Source organism: Takifugu flavidus, chromosome 12 (genome assembly GCF_003711565.1).
Source record: "Takifugu flavidus isolate HTHZ2018 chromosome 12, ASM371156v2, whole genome shotgun sequence".
NCBI lineage: Eukaryota > Metazoa > Chordata > Actinopteri > Tetraodontiformes > Tetraodontidae > Takifugu > Takifugu flavidus.
Window position 1 is genome coordinate 1,947,750 of NC_079531.1, and position 17,989 is coordinate 1,965,738.

Consider the following 17,989-nt stretch of genomic DNA (forward strand, 5'->3'; position numbering starts at 1 on the left):
CAGCGGAGTGTCGATCTCAGGGATGAGATCATTGTGGTGACAGTCAATTAACAACCTCCCTGGGAAAACCACGAGAACCCTCAAAGGCTCTGGTCATACGACGAACGAGGCCTCTTGATGATACGCAGAACAAGACTGACATCAAAATATACGAGAAGTCTGACTTTTCTCAGCCAGTCATAACCACCGGCTCACAACAGCTTATCCTCGGTACAAATGAATGGCGTTAGCAGATTTTCCTGTCAACAATATAACTTAAAAATGCTTTTTGAGCCGTGTCCTTATATATTCATTTGCATATTGAACCATTCAAATGTTATTAAGCCTAATTTCTAAGCATGAGAAAGTCCATCTGTGAACTTTCCCGATGTGCTGCAGATGCACATTCCTCTACACTGTGTTGACTTGACTTATCATCACAGGGATTTGTTGGGCTGTAGGACACACACCGACACACATGGTCCATCCATCTGACCCCTGTCTGGGGTTAAACGGATGAGGTAATGGTGTTGCTCTTCAGAGGTCCAACACCTCATGTGTCTCGGCTTATAAAACCATCAGACTTCTCAAATTACTTCCTCTTTGCAACAACTGTATTTTCCCCTCAATGCACCATGGGCCTGTCTTTCTCCTTTATTTATTTATTTACCCCTTGTGAAGTGGAACATTTTCTTGAATTAGATATTTCTGGTTTAAAGGAGCAGAGGCATGACTGATGTGGTATCCTGTCTCTATTATCAAGAGCAGCATTAGAAAACTTGCTCTTTTATTTTTGGTCCATTTTCTGCTGTTTTAGAACTTGACCATGTTTTTGTTCCGGGACAGACAAATAATAATCCTGTCATGACTTTAGCATGGGTGTGATAATGTTTAATGTTGTTATTTTTGGGGGACTATTAATGATCGAATGAATGAATGACTGAATGAATGAAGCTCAAAAATAGTTTTTTTATAAACTGGGAGGCATAAGTAGATAAAAAAGGTAGAACAAAAAAAAGATGCAGTAACAAAAGATGCAAACAAAATGTCCGTCATTTTACTGCAGGAAATTATGCACGTTTGATGGAAGGATCTTTGAGAAAATAGGGCCGTGGGGACATATTTTCATAGATTGTGAAGCTGCGGACAAGACTGAAGTGCACAGATAGGGAAGTTTCTGAAATGAAATCCAAAGCAGGTCTCATTTACATGCTTATCACAGCTCTGCGTGTGCTGAAAATGGGCCTCAAAATAGTGTGGCCCGTCTCACATCAACAGCAACGGAGAGAGAGAGAGGGTGTGTTGAGTCTATCAGGTGCCATCATGTCTCTAGTTGCATGGCTACACTCAGGTTACACCATACGCACACATGCTACAGGTGGAAAACAGCACTGAGGGTGCCGTCTGGAACTGGACACACGGATGGTGACATCAGCAAAGGTGCCATCACTGGTTTATTTGAAGTACCTGCTGCTGTGATGGACGCTGGTCTTTACTGGCACTAAAACACAATGTCAATATTGAGAAAGCTGCTTCCATTGAATTTAGTTTAAAAACTCAAATATGTATAACTCTAAATCTGTCTGTCTGTCTGTCTGAAAGGACATTCGCCCAGGCATGTACCTAAATAAGACACACCCACTTCACAGTAAACAAAGGGGTGTCCACCAATCTGCTGATAATGGAGGTAAGGGGACGCCCCCGTTTACAGCCGACTAAACAACCCCCCGACCCTGCGGCCCAGCTGAGCTGACGCTGTCTCATGCCCTGCAGCTGAGAGTTGTGCTGGTAAGACAATGATCTGAGGGTCAGAGATCAAGGTGTTGAGGGGGGCCGATGTCATTTGGGATGCTAATCTAATGCAAGGTTTTGGACCCAAAGCCTGAACAATGCACTGTTTTGACTTGTAATTACAGCACTAGTTCAATTGAACTAGAACGAGAAATAAAAAAATATTGATTTTATGCATGGATATGCAGTTAAAATGCAACAAAAAAACTACAATATATGTAAATAATGGCAAGAATTACGTAAATTCTCTATATTCTTATTGAAGCCATTTGGACCAAGCACTTAATTACAAAATACAATATACAAATATTTTTACGATATTTATAAAATAGCAGCTTATTTTGATGTATGATTTTGTTGAGTGAATCAATCCTGTCATCAGGATGCTTGTGACACTGTCATCCTTAAACTTGCAAACTACCCACACTCTGAAAGATCCTCCATTTAAGGAGATTGCACAGGTGTGTGTGTGTGTGCGTGTGTCTGTGACACAGGTGGGAGGAGCAAGACCAGCGTTATCACTAAGTAAGGAAACGAGGAAGTGTCTTTTGTATTCCTGAGATTAGAGATAAAAGTCTAAAAAGTGCCACTTGGAAAAAAAAGCTGATTCGAGTGAGCAGCAACATTTACATTTCATTTTTAAGAACAGCTCGATAACATTTTTTTTTACACAAACATTCAAAAGCTCATCATCATGAAGATAGACAGGGAAACGGAAGCATCTGGTGGACTGGAGCATGTCAGTACTTGTTTGTAAACACAGCGACGGAAGACGCAGATAGAGCCCCATCAAAGTAAAAGCACGAGTTGTAACGCTTTCGGCGACCAAAAACACGGGCGCTACTCAATTACACGTATCCCACAATTGTATTAAATATTTTTTCCTAATGTTATGCTTAACTATACGTAGAGTTTTTGTTGACTCATTACACAGCGAAATACGCGAATACCACTATCATTTATTTGGAAAAAATCAACAACGCGCGAGCTACGGATATTATTTTGAAAACTGAAACCGGATGTTATTAACAGCGACTCAGCCTTGGCTGCCTTATAAGGGAAGAGAAGCCGCGCGTCAGGAGCAGACCGAGACGACCGACCAACTTTCCCGCGAAACACGCCGCATCATATTGCATGTTGTGTGCGGTTCCTTCACGTGTATTTTTGTTTTGATGGGTTGATGGGATGAAAAGGTAGCCTATCGAATGTTATTTAGGACAGTCCCTGTCGGGGCACTGGAAATGGAAGGACACGTTTGATATCTCCTGCACTTTTTCCACGTCTTGCGATCATTGGCCCGATCTATTTTGACCCCTGTTTTTCTTTCGCCGCCGATGTCCAACCGTTATTGCAGCTTTCCGACCTGCTGACTGGCTCACCGTCGATCGTCAGATATTCCGAGTGAGTGCTTTAATCCACACGAACTGGGTCTTTTTTTTAATGGCCGGCTATGAACCGGGCAGTTCTGCGTTGCATCATCTGCCCGGCATCTGTCCGAAAAAGCTCGCATTTCTTATCCTAATTTCTCGTTGAGAGGCCATAGCGTTGCAATCATTGCATTCAGCTCGATTTCACGGATATTTTCGCATTAATCCGCCATTGAGTAGAACAAATATTTAGCTAAAGCAAATTTATCTGCAGCGTTTAATGTTTTCTGCTTGATACTGACAATATGATACTGGCGTGCGTTATCAGCAGGCATCAAGGCTCCTTTCCGTGCACGCTTCAGGTTGTTCTGTGTGTGTGTATGCGTGTGCCAGTCCTCGTGCTCAGGCAGCACGGATTTGTTTACTAACACAAGTCTCGTGCTCAAACAGCAAAGTCGTCATTGCTGCCCCCTAGCGGAGAAAGAATATAAGCGATATATAGTGCTGAGGAAAGAAAAAAGAAGGAAAAATTAAGTGATTTCGCCTATCGTAAAATACAAATCAGTCGATCAATTCGGGAAAAAAGAAATATATCCGTTTGGTTTATACACGATATTGTTTCCTCGAGTTAAAATGAATTCTCCTTTATTTCTTAAAGGCTTCTTTTGAGATGGCCCGTGCAGAGACCATTGAAAGTGTTGGGGAAACTGGGATTGGAACACATGGTCTTTTTTCTCAGCACAACACCTGCTGCATGGAGCTGACGCGTCCTCTCCAAAGCTGGCCTGGACTGCTCAGCACTGCTACCATCACCATTAGCCCTGGGAATGCCAGCACCCCCGTGCACCGCCATCATAACGACCACAGCCTCCAGCCTTTGCAGGCGATCAGTGGGTCATATCCCTCCTCTTACCTCCACCCCGAGGGCCAGGCTCAGCCCCAGCCTCACCACCAGTTACCTACTTTATCTTCGGCAACTCATCCTTTGCCACTTCAAAATCAGGGAGGAGAATTTGACGAAGGCTTTCCAGGACAGCAGTCAGGTAAAGTACTGACATTCGGCTATAACAGCAAAAATACCACAATGCTGCATGGGTGAATGGTAGACACTTAAACTTTAGAAGAGCAGTGAATCAGCCTTTAATAGTAATAATAATAGATGAAAGTTCATTGCTGCGGTTGATTGACCGATTGATTTGGGGGCAGTTACAATTCAACCTGTTGGAAATAAGAATTTTGTTGCTGTGGTGCTGTGGAGTTAACATATGCGGATATAAGACATCAGAGAAGGCTCCGCCACATCACTTTCTGACCAGGCTGGCAGTTAGCAAGGGAGTATCTGTCACATGCAGCCAGATACTGAGTGTGTGTCCTTGTGTGTGGCCACGGTGGGAGTGTGTGTGTGTGTGGGGGAAGTCAAACTTTCATTGTTCCTCAGATGATTGAAAACATCTCAAAGTGAGGCAGAGTAACACACACACACTCATACAGGCTTTGCCGACTATTAGCTGTCCGGGGTGGATAAAAAGATACATTCAGGCCGTGTATTGGCAGGCTTCAATATGGAAGGTTTAAATTTAGGACTTATCTAGTGTTAGTCGACATCTTTCAAGCGGTGTAAACAGATAGTTTATCCCCCACCTCCTGTCTCAGCTGTAGGTCAGCCGTGTGTTTCAGGCATGTTCAGACTTGTCCTCTCCAGGCAGAGAGAAGCGGCAGCATTTCCTGCTGTCAGCCACATAATAATTAGGCTTGTCAGTTATGCACAGTTTGTCTCCTGCTGTGGGGCTATTTAAATATTTATTTTTCCAGTACGTTAAACTGTCAGATGCGTTGATCCATATTCTGTCACAGCAGGAAGTTAATGAGTGAATTAGAAAATTGTGCAGACAATAGTTTTACAAGTAGTGTCAGTTTTTCACTTATTTTTGGTTTGGTCAGAGTATTTGTGATCACATTTTTCAACATTTTTTAGTGAATTATTAATGAGATTGATGTCAAATGAACAGCATGAGCACCACTGAGCTTCTTCTTTTTCAATAAAAATAGAGTTAGAGTGATAGCAGGATCTCCCTAAACCACCTCCCCTTTCGTGCAGTAACATTTAACTGGACAGACTCTGCCTCACCCAGTTTGACTGGTGCACCAAACACTCAGGTTGGTTACACCCACCACGTCATCCAGCCTATCGCACCGTGGCGCTGTGCTCAGTCAGCCAATTGTGCTGAATAATTTTTCGACAGGCTGCCTCAGAGTTGCCCTGGCAACAAGCCAGTGATTTCCATTTTTTTTTCTTTATCGCTCTCTCTTCTCTCCGTCTAGTGACCCGTATCTATCAAATATACATTTTAATCCTCGAAACAGAACCCAGGAAGCTTCGAGTGTGTCTGCTTGTCCAGAGGCAGGAGGATTTCCCCAATATCTCCATGTTACATATGGGATAAATCCACATAAATAAGGAATCTGTTTGTCTTGTGAGAGCATGTCGTGCATCTTTTGGAAAAACAAACTCGAAATCTCTTAAACACCCACATAATACACTCACACACACACACACACACCTCTATACCAGACTTATTAAGAAGATTAAGAGATTATACTCCAAAGTTCCATGAAGAAGAAGAAATTATCTCTAAAGACCTGAAGTAGTACCACAGTAAAGACCTGAGGTGTTTTTCAGTGTCAATGTGAAAATATATTAATCAGGAAGGTTTCTCTTTTGGCATCAAAGTTGGGAAAAGTGCATCACATTTTAATTGGGGACTAATCAGAGTCTCTGTTTGAGAGGTGAAACACGTCTCAGCACAAAATCAGGCATGAGGAAGAAAACGGTTCAAACAGGAAGAAGGAATTCCAGATTCAGTCTGATTGACAGACTTTGGCCTCTCTGCTGCAGGCTTGGACCAGAGGACACAACAGGAGCGCAGCCACCGACGAGGACCTCTGCCCGACCTGCTGCCACAGACGGAGCACCTGTCCAGGCTTTCATCCCCTCCCAGAGGCCCCGACGACGGCACGTTACAGCTGCGGGTCAGGAGGGTGGCCATCCAACTGAGGACCATCGGGGACGAATTCAACGCCACGCTTCTCCACAGAGCGGTAAGTGTGGCGACCGAAAGTCCCTTATGATTCCAGCGAGGGACCGCAGCGGACGCTTGTGTGGCGTTTTTAAATAGCACGTAGCTTAGCGAGCGCAGCGGAGGCCGAAAACAGACAGGGTCACCGCGGCAATAATCCGCAACAGCAATCATTAAAGTTCCCAAAAAAAGTTTACTGGAGCTCTTGTAGTGACTCACGCTGACAGCAGCAGAGCGTCCAGCGCGTTCTAAAACACTCGAGGGTTTCTGTCGTGACTTATGTGGAGGTGCAGAGGGTTCAGAGTCCTTGAACCCAACAGGGTATTTCCACTCGCGTGTGTGTGTGTGGGAGGCTGCAGCAGGCCGAGGGGGGGGCAGGAGGAGGGTGCGAATGAACTGAAATCCTTTTCTTCTCTCATTTCACCCCGTTCGTCACATTTTCTTTTTCTTTCTGTCCTTCTCTACTCATGAACTGGGTCTTTAGTGCCATTCTGAGTGCAACTGTAACCTCAGTCGTGTAAAAAAGAAAAGGAAGAAAAACGGGATGTTGCTGGTCTGGAGACATTTCTCTTTTTCCCACTGGTGCCGTGTTTCTGTTATTGTGTTTTTTTTTTCTCTGCCCCATCCTGCCCCTCCCTACCCAATGTGTGAGGAGTTGCTCCTCCTCTTCCCCCGCTACACACACTTCCCCAATTCTCTTTCCTTTGCAAAAAAAACAAAGATGATGTCACCGTCTCTTTGCACTGAGTCAGGAATAAGTCAGCACACACGACACACACATGCACACACCCTTTGCATAGCAGGTTCCTGGCATCGCTGACCTCTCCTCTGCCTCCTCTGATTTTTAAGGGGGAGCCAAATGTGCATGCTTTGTTTTACCATCAGACAGTTTTCCTCTGCTTTAATTTTCAAACTGAGGGAAGAAATGACCAGTGAAAGTTGTAAGGGAAGGAAGCGGTGAGAGAGGATCGACCACATCGTTGAGGGATGCGTAGCTGACGGTGTGATCCTGAGCACAGAAAGACACAAACACTGGTAGATCTCTGCCTGGTCCTCATCTGTTTCTGTCCATCCTGTCAAATCCTCTGTCTTTTAAAGAGAATTAGCAGCTTTAGGGATTTCTTTTGCAACCCAAATCAGTATCTGTTAGTTTTATACCCATTTATACATCAGGCCGCAGTGATTAACAGTGTTTGGTGTGTAAAGTCATGATAAAATGATATAAAATCCTAATACTACGGTAATAACATGACATACTTTAGAGCAGACTGTAACCTGGCTGAGACGTGGAGGCACAGGAGCTCGCGCTAACCTCTCGCCCTCTCTGTTACAGGATGCTCCCTATTGGCAGGACTGGCGAGATGCCTGCAGAGTTTTACTGAATTTCATCACCCAGACTCTCAGCACGCTCTACCGGCTGACATAAGCGCCCAAGCGTTTGGCATGTGGGACCACTGGCTGCTGGAACGTTGCAAAAAAACACTGGGGAGGATTAACCAATTTGGAAATCAGACATTTTCTATAGTCTGTGAGACTACCCATTAGTCAGTCTGCTGGCTCAGACTGCTGTTGAGAGAGGAAATCCCCCTTTTTTCCCCCTGTGTATTCAGTTAAATTTACACGTTTCTGGATTAAATCTGTTGGTGTACTGTAGGGGAATGACTGTAATTTTACATTTCAGACCTGTTTAATTTTACATTTCAGACTTGTCCTGATAATCCAAGCTACAAAGTACGACACTTCGATGTCTCTCCCTTCTCTTTGAAACTGTGAAAGTGGATCCTGAGTGGGGACAGGTCAGGTGCTATTCCACCAACGGGCAAAGCACAAAGTGAACCTGCCTCCCAACCTGAAACTGCATCATATAATGTGCCTTCCTGCTCAGCACCCTTTGTAGGCCCAGTTTTACTTTCTGTCAGACACACAGATCCAGAGGCGGCCCCTAAAGTAAAGCTTATTAGATGCATATCCTGCCTGCATTCCTCTGCAGCAGCCCTGCAGTCAGTGCTGGGACCTGCCAGGCTGATTCCAGGTTCTAAACAGTGTTCATAGTTACTTGATCATTTGTAAATATTTTTTTGGAAGATGAAACTATCTCTCGTGTTTTCAAGAAATTTTAAAGTACCTTTCAAGCTGTGAGTTCGCTGTCTTTGGGAGACCTTGTTTTAAGGGAAAAAAAAAAATTTAATACATTTCTGAGCAGAGTTTGAATTTAAATCCAGTGGATTTGAGTTAGGAAAAAACCTATGATTTAATTTTTTTGACTGAAATGATAAGAAAGAAAAGTTAAAATCTCCCTCTTGGTTGTGCGACTGCATTCATTTTTGCCTTGGTGAGAATGTTGACAGCTCATATTAAGAGCATAATTTATTTTAAAATGTAGCCTTACTGTAGCATTTTTATGTTCACTGTTATTTATTTTGTTTTTACATTCCTCAAGAGTATGAATTAAGTGCTTGTGTTAAACTGAGATTTACAATACAATGTTTTCAAGAATTTTAAAAAGATTATTATCATTACTGAAATTCCAAATTTAGAAAACCAAAATGTCCTCATTGGCATTCTAATTTCCAACAGTACAGATGGTAAAACGTGGTATAGACGCTCAGTTTCTTTCAGGAAGTGTTAAAAATGTGATTCCCATCAGATTCCAAATCACTCAAAACGGGGTTCTAATTAACCATCGAATGTTTTCTGTGCTTTTTACTAGCTTGGCCTTGAATTGTTGATGTCCTTCTGTTGTCAGCTGAAAGTCCTGGATACCAATTTCAAATCTTGGTGGCTGACCCAGATGCTGAGCTAAGACCACTCTGGTATTTTTAGTTTTCGGTTAGTTTGTCATCTCATCTGCCGTTATCGCATTTATGCTTACCGTTTTTGATGCCTTGTAAATGCTTACAGTTGTGTTCTCTTCCATTTTTTAATCTAAGAGGTCTGAGGTTTTCCTTCCTACAATGATGCAGTGTCATCACACACAGTGTGTTTGGCTTTTTTTCCCCCACCATTTTTGTACACTTTTTTTTTTTTACAAAATTTTGTAAGTCTCTTCAGTTTTTATACAATAAAGTTAAAAGAGAAATCTACCCATGTGTTTGGTGTTTAATCCCAAATAAACAGGACAAGAAATTAACATTATTCTTGTACGCCAGCGAGATTCTCTGAGAAGAATACGTGTTTCTTTTTAAACCTCATCTTTCCTGCTACTGGTTGACACTGGAAACCTCTGTGGGTTGTGGCCACCCTGGCAGGGCAGAAGAGGACAGCAGTAATTAACTGGAATGTGTTGCCACAGATGTTTACAGATGTTATTGCCTCCGGGGGTGAGGACACCACCCTTCGGACATGCGTGACAGTAGGTGGATGGACACCCCCGAGACCACCCTCACATCTGGAAACCACTACGGATGAGCCGACACAACACTAAGACCCCTGCTGTGCACGCACAGACAACTACACCCACCGTGAGTGTTTACAGGACAAACTGGTACAAGAACGCCATCAAAATACCTTTTAACATCTTTTTAATCATTTAGAACAACCAATATCTCATGTGTTCCATTAAAAAAGTCATTATTCTATTATTTCTTTATTTTACTGTTTTCTTAAACTGGAAAAAAGGAGCTGAATGCAAAATAGAATAGGACATAGAAATAGGACTTAAAACTGGTCTGTGTTGGGAAAAGGTAACGTTGAATAAATCCATTACAAATATTTAAGGAACAGTGGAGACGAGCAGTTATTGAGCTGGTAAAAGCGTTATTTTAGGGTCAAGTAGCGTCGCTTTGGTCGGTTATCTAACATGCTGGGAGGTTCCATCTGCACCACTAGTTAGTTCAGTTTGTTCGGTTAATAAAGCCACTCCATTCCATCACTTTATTTTTGCTTTAATTCTTTCAACTTTGCTGTTTCCTGCAGCTGCAATGTTTATGCATGTCAAGACTTCAAACCCACACACACACACACACACACACACACACACGAGAGCACAGTGAGGCAGCAGACAGTTGTCTGTTACTGAGTCAACAAGCAGTGAGACTAGATTTAGCCCTGGTAGCGCTCTGCAGACGGAGCCAATCATACGGCCCTCAGAACAAGACCACACAGCTGATTGGCTGTGACGACAAGCACTTGGTGTTTGCTACTGAAGTGGAGCGGAGCGAGAGTGACCACAGCAGGGGCGATGCATGAGTTCATTGTTGGGGGGGAGGAGAGCTGTGACAATGAGAGGAAGGAAGAGCAGAGAATTTGAAAGTAAAACTTCCAGAATGGGTAAAAAGAGTCCTCAAGCACCTCAACTGAGCAGAGGTTTGTGCTGGAAATGAGTTCAAGTTTAATTACACAAGCATAATAAGCTTAAAGGGACATTCCTCATTAATCTTCTTTCTTAATGAGAAAAGAGCAACTCATCCCGTGCAACCTAATCTCTGCACTTGTTTTGGTCTTCTGCAGACTGTGGTGGGGGTGGGGGTGCCAGTACTGCCCCTTGCAGGCATATACCCCAGCCAGGGGTAGGTTACCAGGCACACAACTGAAAAGACACGATCAGTTCTCCAGCACACATGATGCGCATGTGGCAACAAAAACCCTGGAGAGGAGGTCAAACACAAGGCCGTTCCTCCCGTTCTCCACTTCTACAGCTGCGTCTTTGGCCGGTGGGGGATGACAGAGAACATTTCAGTTTCTCTTGAAGCTCATTTGGATGTCTGCTGGGTGGGGCGGACATCCAAATGAGCTTCAATCATCGTGAGAGCTGTAGCATCACTCTAAACCACACTGTTGAGTTTCACGAGCCAGATTTAGTAACAGACCTTTAATCGGTCAGACACAAGCGCCCCCCCCCCACCCCCACAAACACAGACAGGTTGTTGTATTGAACGTTTTATTGGGAAATGTAAAAGAAAGTCTGCACAATGAACTTAAAATCGACTCGGAAAACAGTGGAACAACAGATCCACCTGAATGTTAATGAGCAGTTTTCTAGGGCCCAAAATAGTCGACCACACCATTGCCTGTACGCCCGTCAAAAAAGAAGAAGTTCCGATGGGGAGGGTCTCGTTGGGAAAGGGCCTGTGGAAGGACGAAGATGCTGTTAATCAGGATTCCATTAACACGCCGTCTCTAACAAACGCCACAGTGTCGGATTTAACGATATCCATCCCATCACACGTCTCAGCGCTGGAGTTCAACTCTCTGGCCGTGAGTGAAAGCTGTCAGTTCCCCCCCCCACAAGACTCCACTGAAGCAGTTGCAGCACATTTCATCAGCATCATCATCGTCATCATCATCATCATCATCATCATCATCATCAACAGAGGGAAAGCAGGTCAGCTGCTGCTAACATTTGAACCTCCAGCCCCCCCACCGCACCCACTCTGTGCTGCCGTTTACCTGAGCCCGAGGTCATGAGGCACACGGATCAGAAAAAAAGTAAAGTGTAATCTTTGAGTATGGTGAGGATACAGGCGATTCCAGGTAATACAGTTCAAACAGTAACTAATTACACTGTTTTGCAATATGGGTGCCGTGCTTTTATCCTTATACCCTTTTCATTTGCATAATATTAAGCCAGGCACCCATTAATAGCACCTCTGAGTTAAAAATAGCTGAGAAACTCGATCTGCTTTATCTATGAGACAAGCATTTGTAAAGATGATACAGAAAGCAAATGACAGGGCGCCGATATCACGAACATTTAGGGCGCGGGTCTGGAACTTACGGTAATTTTAACGTCGGAATTTGTCTGTAATGACAGAAAGTCTAAGGTGCATCTTTGTGTTTTCTTGTTTACCTTGACAACCTCCTGTCCCAGAACGCCTCCCACAACAGCACATACTGGAGACATCTCCGAGAAGCAGTAACTGAGGAAGAAACATGAACCTCTCACTAGACTGAAAGAGTGACGTTAAATTAAAATTACCGATGCCTTACAAAAATTGAGATTGCTACTTTTATATAGACACGTGGGTAACAATATTATAGTGTCTAAACTTTCTAAAAAGAACAAAAGTTACTAATTTATCCATGGTGGATGGCTACAGATGTTCACAGGACCTTTGATTTCTCCTATTTCCTGTTTAGAAATGGCTGCTTTGCACCGTGTGTAGGTGGGTGCTTGTGGCTGTGAACTCTGACCTTCAGTGCTGTACGTGATAAAATCTTTATCCAATATCTCAAGAGTAAAATTAGCAACACGAGGCGTGAAGACGGATTATACCTCGCGAAGTCCTCGCGCAGAAGGTCAGTGCTGACTTCTAGAGCCTCGAAGACGTCGTCTCGGATCTGGATCAAGAGTTTACTGTCCTCAGCAAAGGTTTGGGGGTCCGGGTCCCGACCTTTGTCTGTACGAAACTTCAACAGAACTGTGAAGATCAAAACAGAAAGGTGAGGGGTGAGGGGGTAGAAACGGACAACTTTCAAAATGAATTGTGACTTCACGGAACAACCAGACTTCTGTTACTACACCCATCAGAAAAATCAGACCCCCATTGCACCATCAGCCACTGAACTTCACCGGGCCTACACTTCCACTCATCAAAAAAGGAACGCACCCATACAGAAACCCGTGCAATCAAAGAGCGCATCATCTGTCTCCATCCGCACCACATGGTCACGCCATCAACACTTTGCCCCCACATTTCCTGTTCGTCCATAAACTCAAACCACATGAGGAAATCAAACCACCCCGCAACGATTTCCACGGCTGCAGTGCACTCGACTATTGTGGTGATGAGTCAGTTTCATACTGCAGCCCTGCCCTTTATCACTCAAACTTTGAAGGGTGTTGAAGATGGGCACAAACGGCATCACAGGAAATGAAACAGAATTTCATAAGAAAACCTAAAAATATAAAACAGAGGTGTTATCTCAAATCAAGTCTAGTGATGACACAAATTTGACTATATGGGTTAACGCGGGTGGAAAATATAAATACAAATACATTTTCTGGGATGTGTGAAGGTTTTTTCCCCCCAATAACTAATAAATAATAAAAGTGGCAGATTCTCCAAATAGATCAGAGAAAATACTGCAGAACAAACGCACGCCAATGGTGACACCGTTCCTGGTGAGATAGGAAGCTGTGCAGGATTGTAACAGCGGAAGAGCTACTTCCTCATCTTCACCCAAAACAACAAACCACTGGCTCCAACCATAGACACAAACAAGATGAAATAACGCAGCCCTTTCGCACACACACACACACACATATATATATATATATACATATACATGTATATACATATATACACATACATATTCATATATATACATACACACACACACAATATATATATACATACATACATACACACACACACACACACACATATATATACATACACATATATATTAAACGAAACGGGAGTGGGTTCACCCACGAAAGGTCACGTCCTCTCAGACCCAAAATTAGCCGCCCATGTTTAGATTCGTAGAATTGTTGTTGTTAAGGTCTGTTTGGCATGTAGATTCAAATATTACTGACTATTTTCAGCTTTTCGTAAAAATTCATTTCAAATGAATATTTTCTTCTAACTGCAATTCCAATTCATCACCACTTTTAATGTATCATGATATTTTTCTCCCATAAAATGTGAAGGAAACAAAGGTCTGAAATTTTAAACTGATTTTATTTTAGTATTTATTTGGTATCTAATGTGCATTTAGGATGTTTACAAATGCCCAGCTGATGAGGCGTGCATTTCTTCTTTCTTTTTTTATTACATTCAGTTTTTTTTGCCTGTTCTGCCAAAGAGTGAAAAAAAAGATATTTTGAGACAGAAAATAGATTTTCGGGGTCTACAACAGATATGGTTATTTCCTGTTGTTCCTGCTGTAAAGCGGCATAGGTGCAGGGCTGTTCTCTATTCTACGTTCAGTGCACATGACTGGTCATGGACGACCTGTGATGGAAACTATGGTGTAGCGTGCCCTTTACGTGGATGTTCCCTAAAGCTCATACGAAATTATTCAGGTGCAACGTTTAAAAAAAACAAAAAAACAAGTTGGTGATATTTTTAAAAGCAAAATTGATGCCAGTGTTTATTTTTCTGGTGAAAATCTTTGATGATTAGTTAAGCTCCTGCTAATTCGGGTCACTCTTGACCACACTGCTCCATAAGCAACAATCACAACTAAATTAAAACTGTGTCGTTTGCATTTCACGTGCGTTTCAGTTTCCTATTTCTAAACCTTTTTAGACCTTTGTTGCATTTGCTCATTTTTCCATGACAGAAATTCTATTCTAGGATATTTTAATTACCGTGTAGCATGAAGTAGTCCGCCGGCGTCTTCTTGAGACGGGCTTTGGCTTTTTCACTTGTCCAGTCGACCCCCAGAGCCTCCTTCAGAGTGCAGAAGCTGGTTGTCTAATACGAATGATATTAATACTCGTTAGCAATTGAGAACTAAACTAGTTTATTCAACCACTATGAACATAAGTACTTTCATTCATTTAGTTTGAGATGTGACACGTCAGCCACCTTTTTCACCACGATGGTCTCATTGATGTCCACCTTGGCTTTCTTTGCTTCAGGACCGCCAGAATTTCCGGTTGGTTTGACTAATTTCGGTTTTTCCCTGTAATACAATTTAAAAAATGACATGAAATATTTAGCAAATGTATCCACAGCAGTTGACGTACCGGTACTTATTTTTAATTGACGGCCTCCACAGATATGTGCTAGATACTTAGAAGATTAAAAATCTTTGCCCAAAGTGTATCCTGAAGTTACTGTGTAAGAATCAGATCCATCTAATTAACGACAAGTGACTTAAAATTGTTTCAGTTCAATGCAGTTTACATAAAGTAACACTATAATAACTTTTACTCCTTTTTTATAAACGGTATTCATGCTTAAAACTCACCATAAACAGTTGCTTACACTTACTCAATGTACTTGTGCTCCTGTCCTAGGTTGCAGAACATGTAACCGTAGTAACCATAGACATCACCGCAGAAGACTTTAATATTGTGCTGAGAGCAGAGCCGGTCAATCCGCACCATCAGGTCTTTGGAGCAACCTGTCAGACAAACCTGTGGGTTTAAAACCCAGCATGATACAGGAGAACCTGTTAAGAACGACCGTTCTTTCAAAAACAAGGATACAGACATTGTGAATTTAGACTCGTTGGTTATAATCCAATGTTAAAGACAAAAACACAGCCGATTACTTGGCGCATCCCTGGATCACAGACCTGTGGCCGGTTTTATTGGTAATATTGTTGCTGTGCTGTGTTGATTTCTGAATGATTTAAGGTCACAAACTCACTGACCATGAATCGTAAAAGAAAATATTTTCCAAAAACTTACACATTTTCGGTGGTAGCTACAGTTGCATATTATGACAGATCGACTCCTGATGAGCATAAAGTAAATAAGCAAAAACAAGGGTGGGCTGATGTAAGAAAGCAGACAAATGAATGGTATCTTTATCCTGCAGAGCCATTACAGCACACCCAAAACACCCTTACTGATAAAACTACGTTTCTGATACATGCAGTCAAAACAACAGGCTCGAGAACCCATTTTCTCAAACTGGACGTGTATTTGTGCTACTTAGTATACTGGTAATCAGGTGGGAAAATAGAACATTGACTATTCCACTGAATCAATGACAGTTTAATATAAAAATAGAAACACAGAAACAGCCAATGGACTAACGCATGGGAGAACATTACTAGAGGCCAATTTATCATTGGAATAATTTTTTAACACTGCCCAGCCTTTTTTTCCCCAACAGCTGATGTGATCAGCCATGTCTCTCTGCTAATGTATACCCTGTCCTACGTCTGCCCCCATATAACCCTCTTCCTCCTGACCTTCTCTTTATACCGTCTGAGTGAGGAAGAATGTGGAAGATTCAGCTGTAACAAGATGGGGGAGACAGGAAGACTTATTCTTCCTGTGTGCTCAGCCTTCTAACCTGCACATCATTAGGTAAAACCAAGTCTATGTCTAGACAGATAGATACCAGGACAAAGTAACATATAGATATATGGAAATAGATAAAAGTAATAAATGTGGAAAAGCCTTAATAGATCTACTGTAGACAAGTAGGCTGGTTGTTTTTGAGAGCAGTCAGACGTAGGTAAATTTGGTATAACTTGGTGCAGATGTTTTTTGATGCAGTCTTGCGGCCCAGTTGGACTGAGGCAGCCTTCGTCCATGACATTGGTTAGTAGCAACACCTAGTGGCCAGACTAAGAAATGCAAGAGGGGACGCTTTAGTCATTTCCATTTCGTACTGACCGCTTCAAATTCTAGAAAAAAGTCATCCGATTTCTCCTCAATTCTGTCGGAGTCAGCGTGGACCTTCACCATGGGGTTGAGGTTCTGGGCCCGCTCCAGAGAGGCCTGTGCACGATTTTTACCCTGAGCTGTTACTGGAACCAGGAACTGAGCGCGACACGACTCCTCAGACACCTGGCAGACACACATTGAAGCAGTATTGTACATATTAAGAGCTTCTTTGAACACAAACAAGAAACTTGCAGTACAGAAAGCTATGTAAATTCGCACAGTGTGTGCGAATTTACATAGCTTGAAAACTCAGCTTCCAATCTGGAACTGTACTGAGGAAGAACAAAATGTTATACAAATACAATAAGGAAACGGTTATAACGACATGTGGAAATAGTGGAATAATAAACCACAGACACAGGAGACACATAATAATCAAGGACAGCAGGACTCCTGTAAGGTTCAAGTACTGTATTAACCAAGCACTTGATTCCACTATGGCCAGGATGACGTAGAAACTATAAATCTAGTGGATATCCACAGTCCGACAATATGCAGGACAAAAAAATTGTTTGTGTAGTATATTAACAAGCATTTTTTGTGTAGTACCTGTTCGTGGTCTAGCAAAGTAAGTTCTTTAACACCAGCTAGGATTAAATTTTTGGCAACTTCTGCTCCAAGACCACCCAAGCCTGCAAGGAGGACGCGGGAACCACGCAACCTTATGGACAGAAGGCATAGAATGCAGAACATATGTCATGAAAATGTTATTTGTTTGCACATTTATTTTTGTGTTAAATGTGATGTCTATTAAAGCATAGATGTGAGAAAGCATTTCACGTCCAGCAAACGGAGAACAATAATAACAATAAATTAAAAAGAAGTTTATTTAAATGAACATTAACGAAGTTTTAGAATCGAATCTGCAGGGCAATACGACTTCCACAATTCAAGGAATCCCACTGTGAAAGACGACTTCCTCAACTTCAGTACTAGCACCATCTTGGACAACAATTGCATCGAGACAATGCCTCCATGCACAAATACATAAACTAGCCTCGGTTTTCTCACGAACAATCGACCAATATTGCCATGTTCAACAAGAAACAAACTTTGCAAACTTTTGCAGTTTCTACAAACGCATTCGATACCCAACAACACCATCAAAATCACTTCTGGGTGAAGCTACCGTCTGCAAATGTTCAGCTGGAGCGCAAATCAAGCTAACAAACCTCTTTTGTGCATCGAGCCCCCACAGACGGATCTGTCTGTCATACTGGGCTGCCTCCTCCTCGCTAATAAACGGGTCCTCCATTTCGATCATATCGATTGTTGGAATTTGCAATTTAGACTGAAATTACGTCCTAAATCAGCCCTTAATTCACACGAACCGTATGTCGCTACAAGTGACACGAAGATCGCGCTCCAGTCGCAGGTTGATGACGTTCTTGCGAACCACTCTTTTGAGATTCTTGTTTTCATTTTACATTTTAATTAATTATGTATTGTGAATATACATATTTTTCTGATTGTACCAC

The 17,989-nt window shown here is 42.4% G+C and overlaps 2 protein-coding genes across 2 annotated transcripts; one reads left to right on the forward strand and one right to left on the reverse strand.

Moving 5' to 3' along the window:
• Positions 1-2,832: 2,832 nt before the first annotated feature.
• bbc3 (BCL2 binding component 3) lies at positions 2,833-9,297 on the forward strand. Its single transcript, XM_057049023.1, has 4 exons — positions 2,833-3,171; positions 3,796-4,180; positions 6,034-6,236; positions 7,548-9,297. The coding sequence occupies exons 2-4, from the start codon at positions 3,808-3,810 to the stop codon at positions 7,638-7,640; spliced, it is 669 nt and encodes a 222-aa protein (XP_056905003.1). The 5' UTR covers positions 2,833-3,171; positions 3,796-3,807; the 3' UTR covers positions 7,641-9,297.
• Positions 9,298-11,076: 1,779 nt separating this feature from the next.
• On the reverse strand, positions 11,077-17,899 carry sae1 (SUMO1 activating enzyme subunit 1). The gene is made up of 9 exons (XM_057048993.1): positions 17,684-17,899; positions 17,061-17,172; positions 16,461-16,634; positions 15,100-15,245; positions 14,692-14,788; positions 14,472-14,577; positions 12,429-12,573; positions 12,003-12,072; positions 11,077-11,281 (listed from the first exon to the last, which is right to left on the reverse strand). Exons 1-9 carry the CDS (start codon positions 17,773-17,775, stop codon positions 11,192-11,194), a joined length of 1,032 nt encoding a protein of 343 aa, XP_056904973.1. The 5' UTR covers positions 17,776-17,899; the 3' UTR covers positions 11,077-11,191.
• Positions 17,900-17,989: the final 90 nt, after the last annotated feature.

Bases quoted from the DNA above. Each gene is read 5' to 3' on its own strand.
- bbc3 (XM_057049023.1), top strand. From the start codon at position 3,808: ATGGCCCGTGCAGAGACCATTGAAAGTGTTGGGGAAACTGGGATTGGA. The intron at 4,181-6,033 runs GTAAAGTACTGA...TCTCTGCTGCAG, and splicing joins CTTTCCAGGACAGCAGTCAG to GCTTGGACCAGAGGACACAA. The intron at 6,237-7,547 runs GTAAGTGTGGCG...TCTCTGTTACAG, and splicing joins CCACGCTTCTCCACAGAGCG to GATGCTCCCTATTGGCAGGA.
- sae1 (XM_057048993.1), bottom strand. From the start codon at position 17,775: ATGATCGAAATGGAGGACCCGTTTATTAGCGAGGAGGAGGCAGCCCAG. The intron at 14,789-15,099 runs GTAAGTGTAAGC...ATTGTATTACAG, and splicing joins CAGGAGCACAAGTACATTGA to GGAAAAACCGAAATTAGTCA. The intron at 14,578-14,691 runs GTGGCTGACGTG...CATTCGTATTAG, and splicing joins AGACCATCGTGGTGAAAAAG to ACAACCAGCTTCTGCACTCT.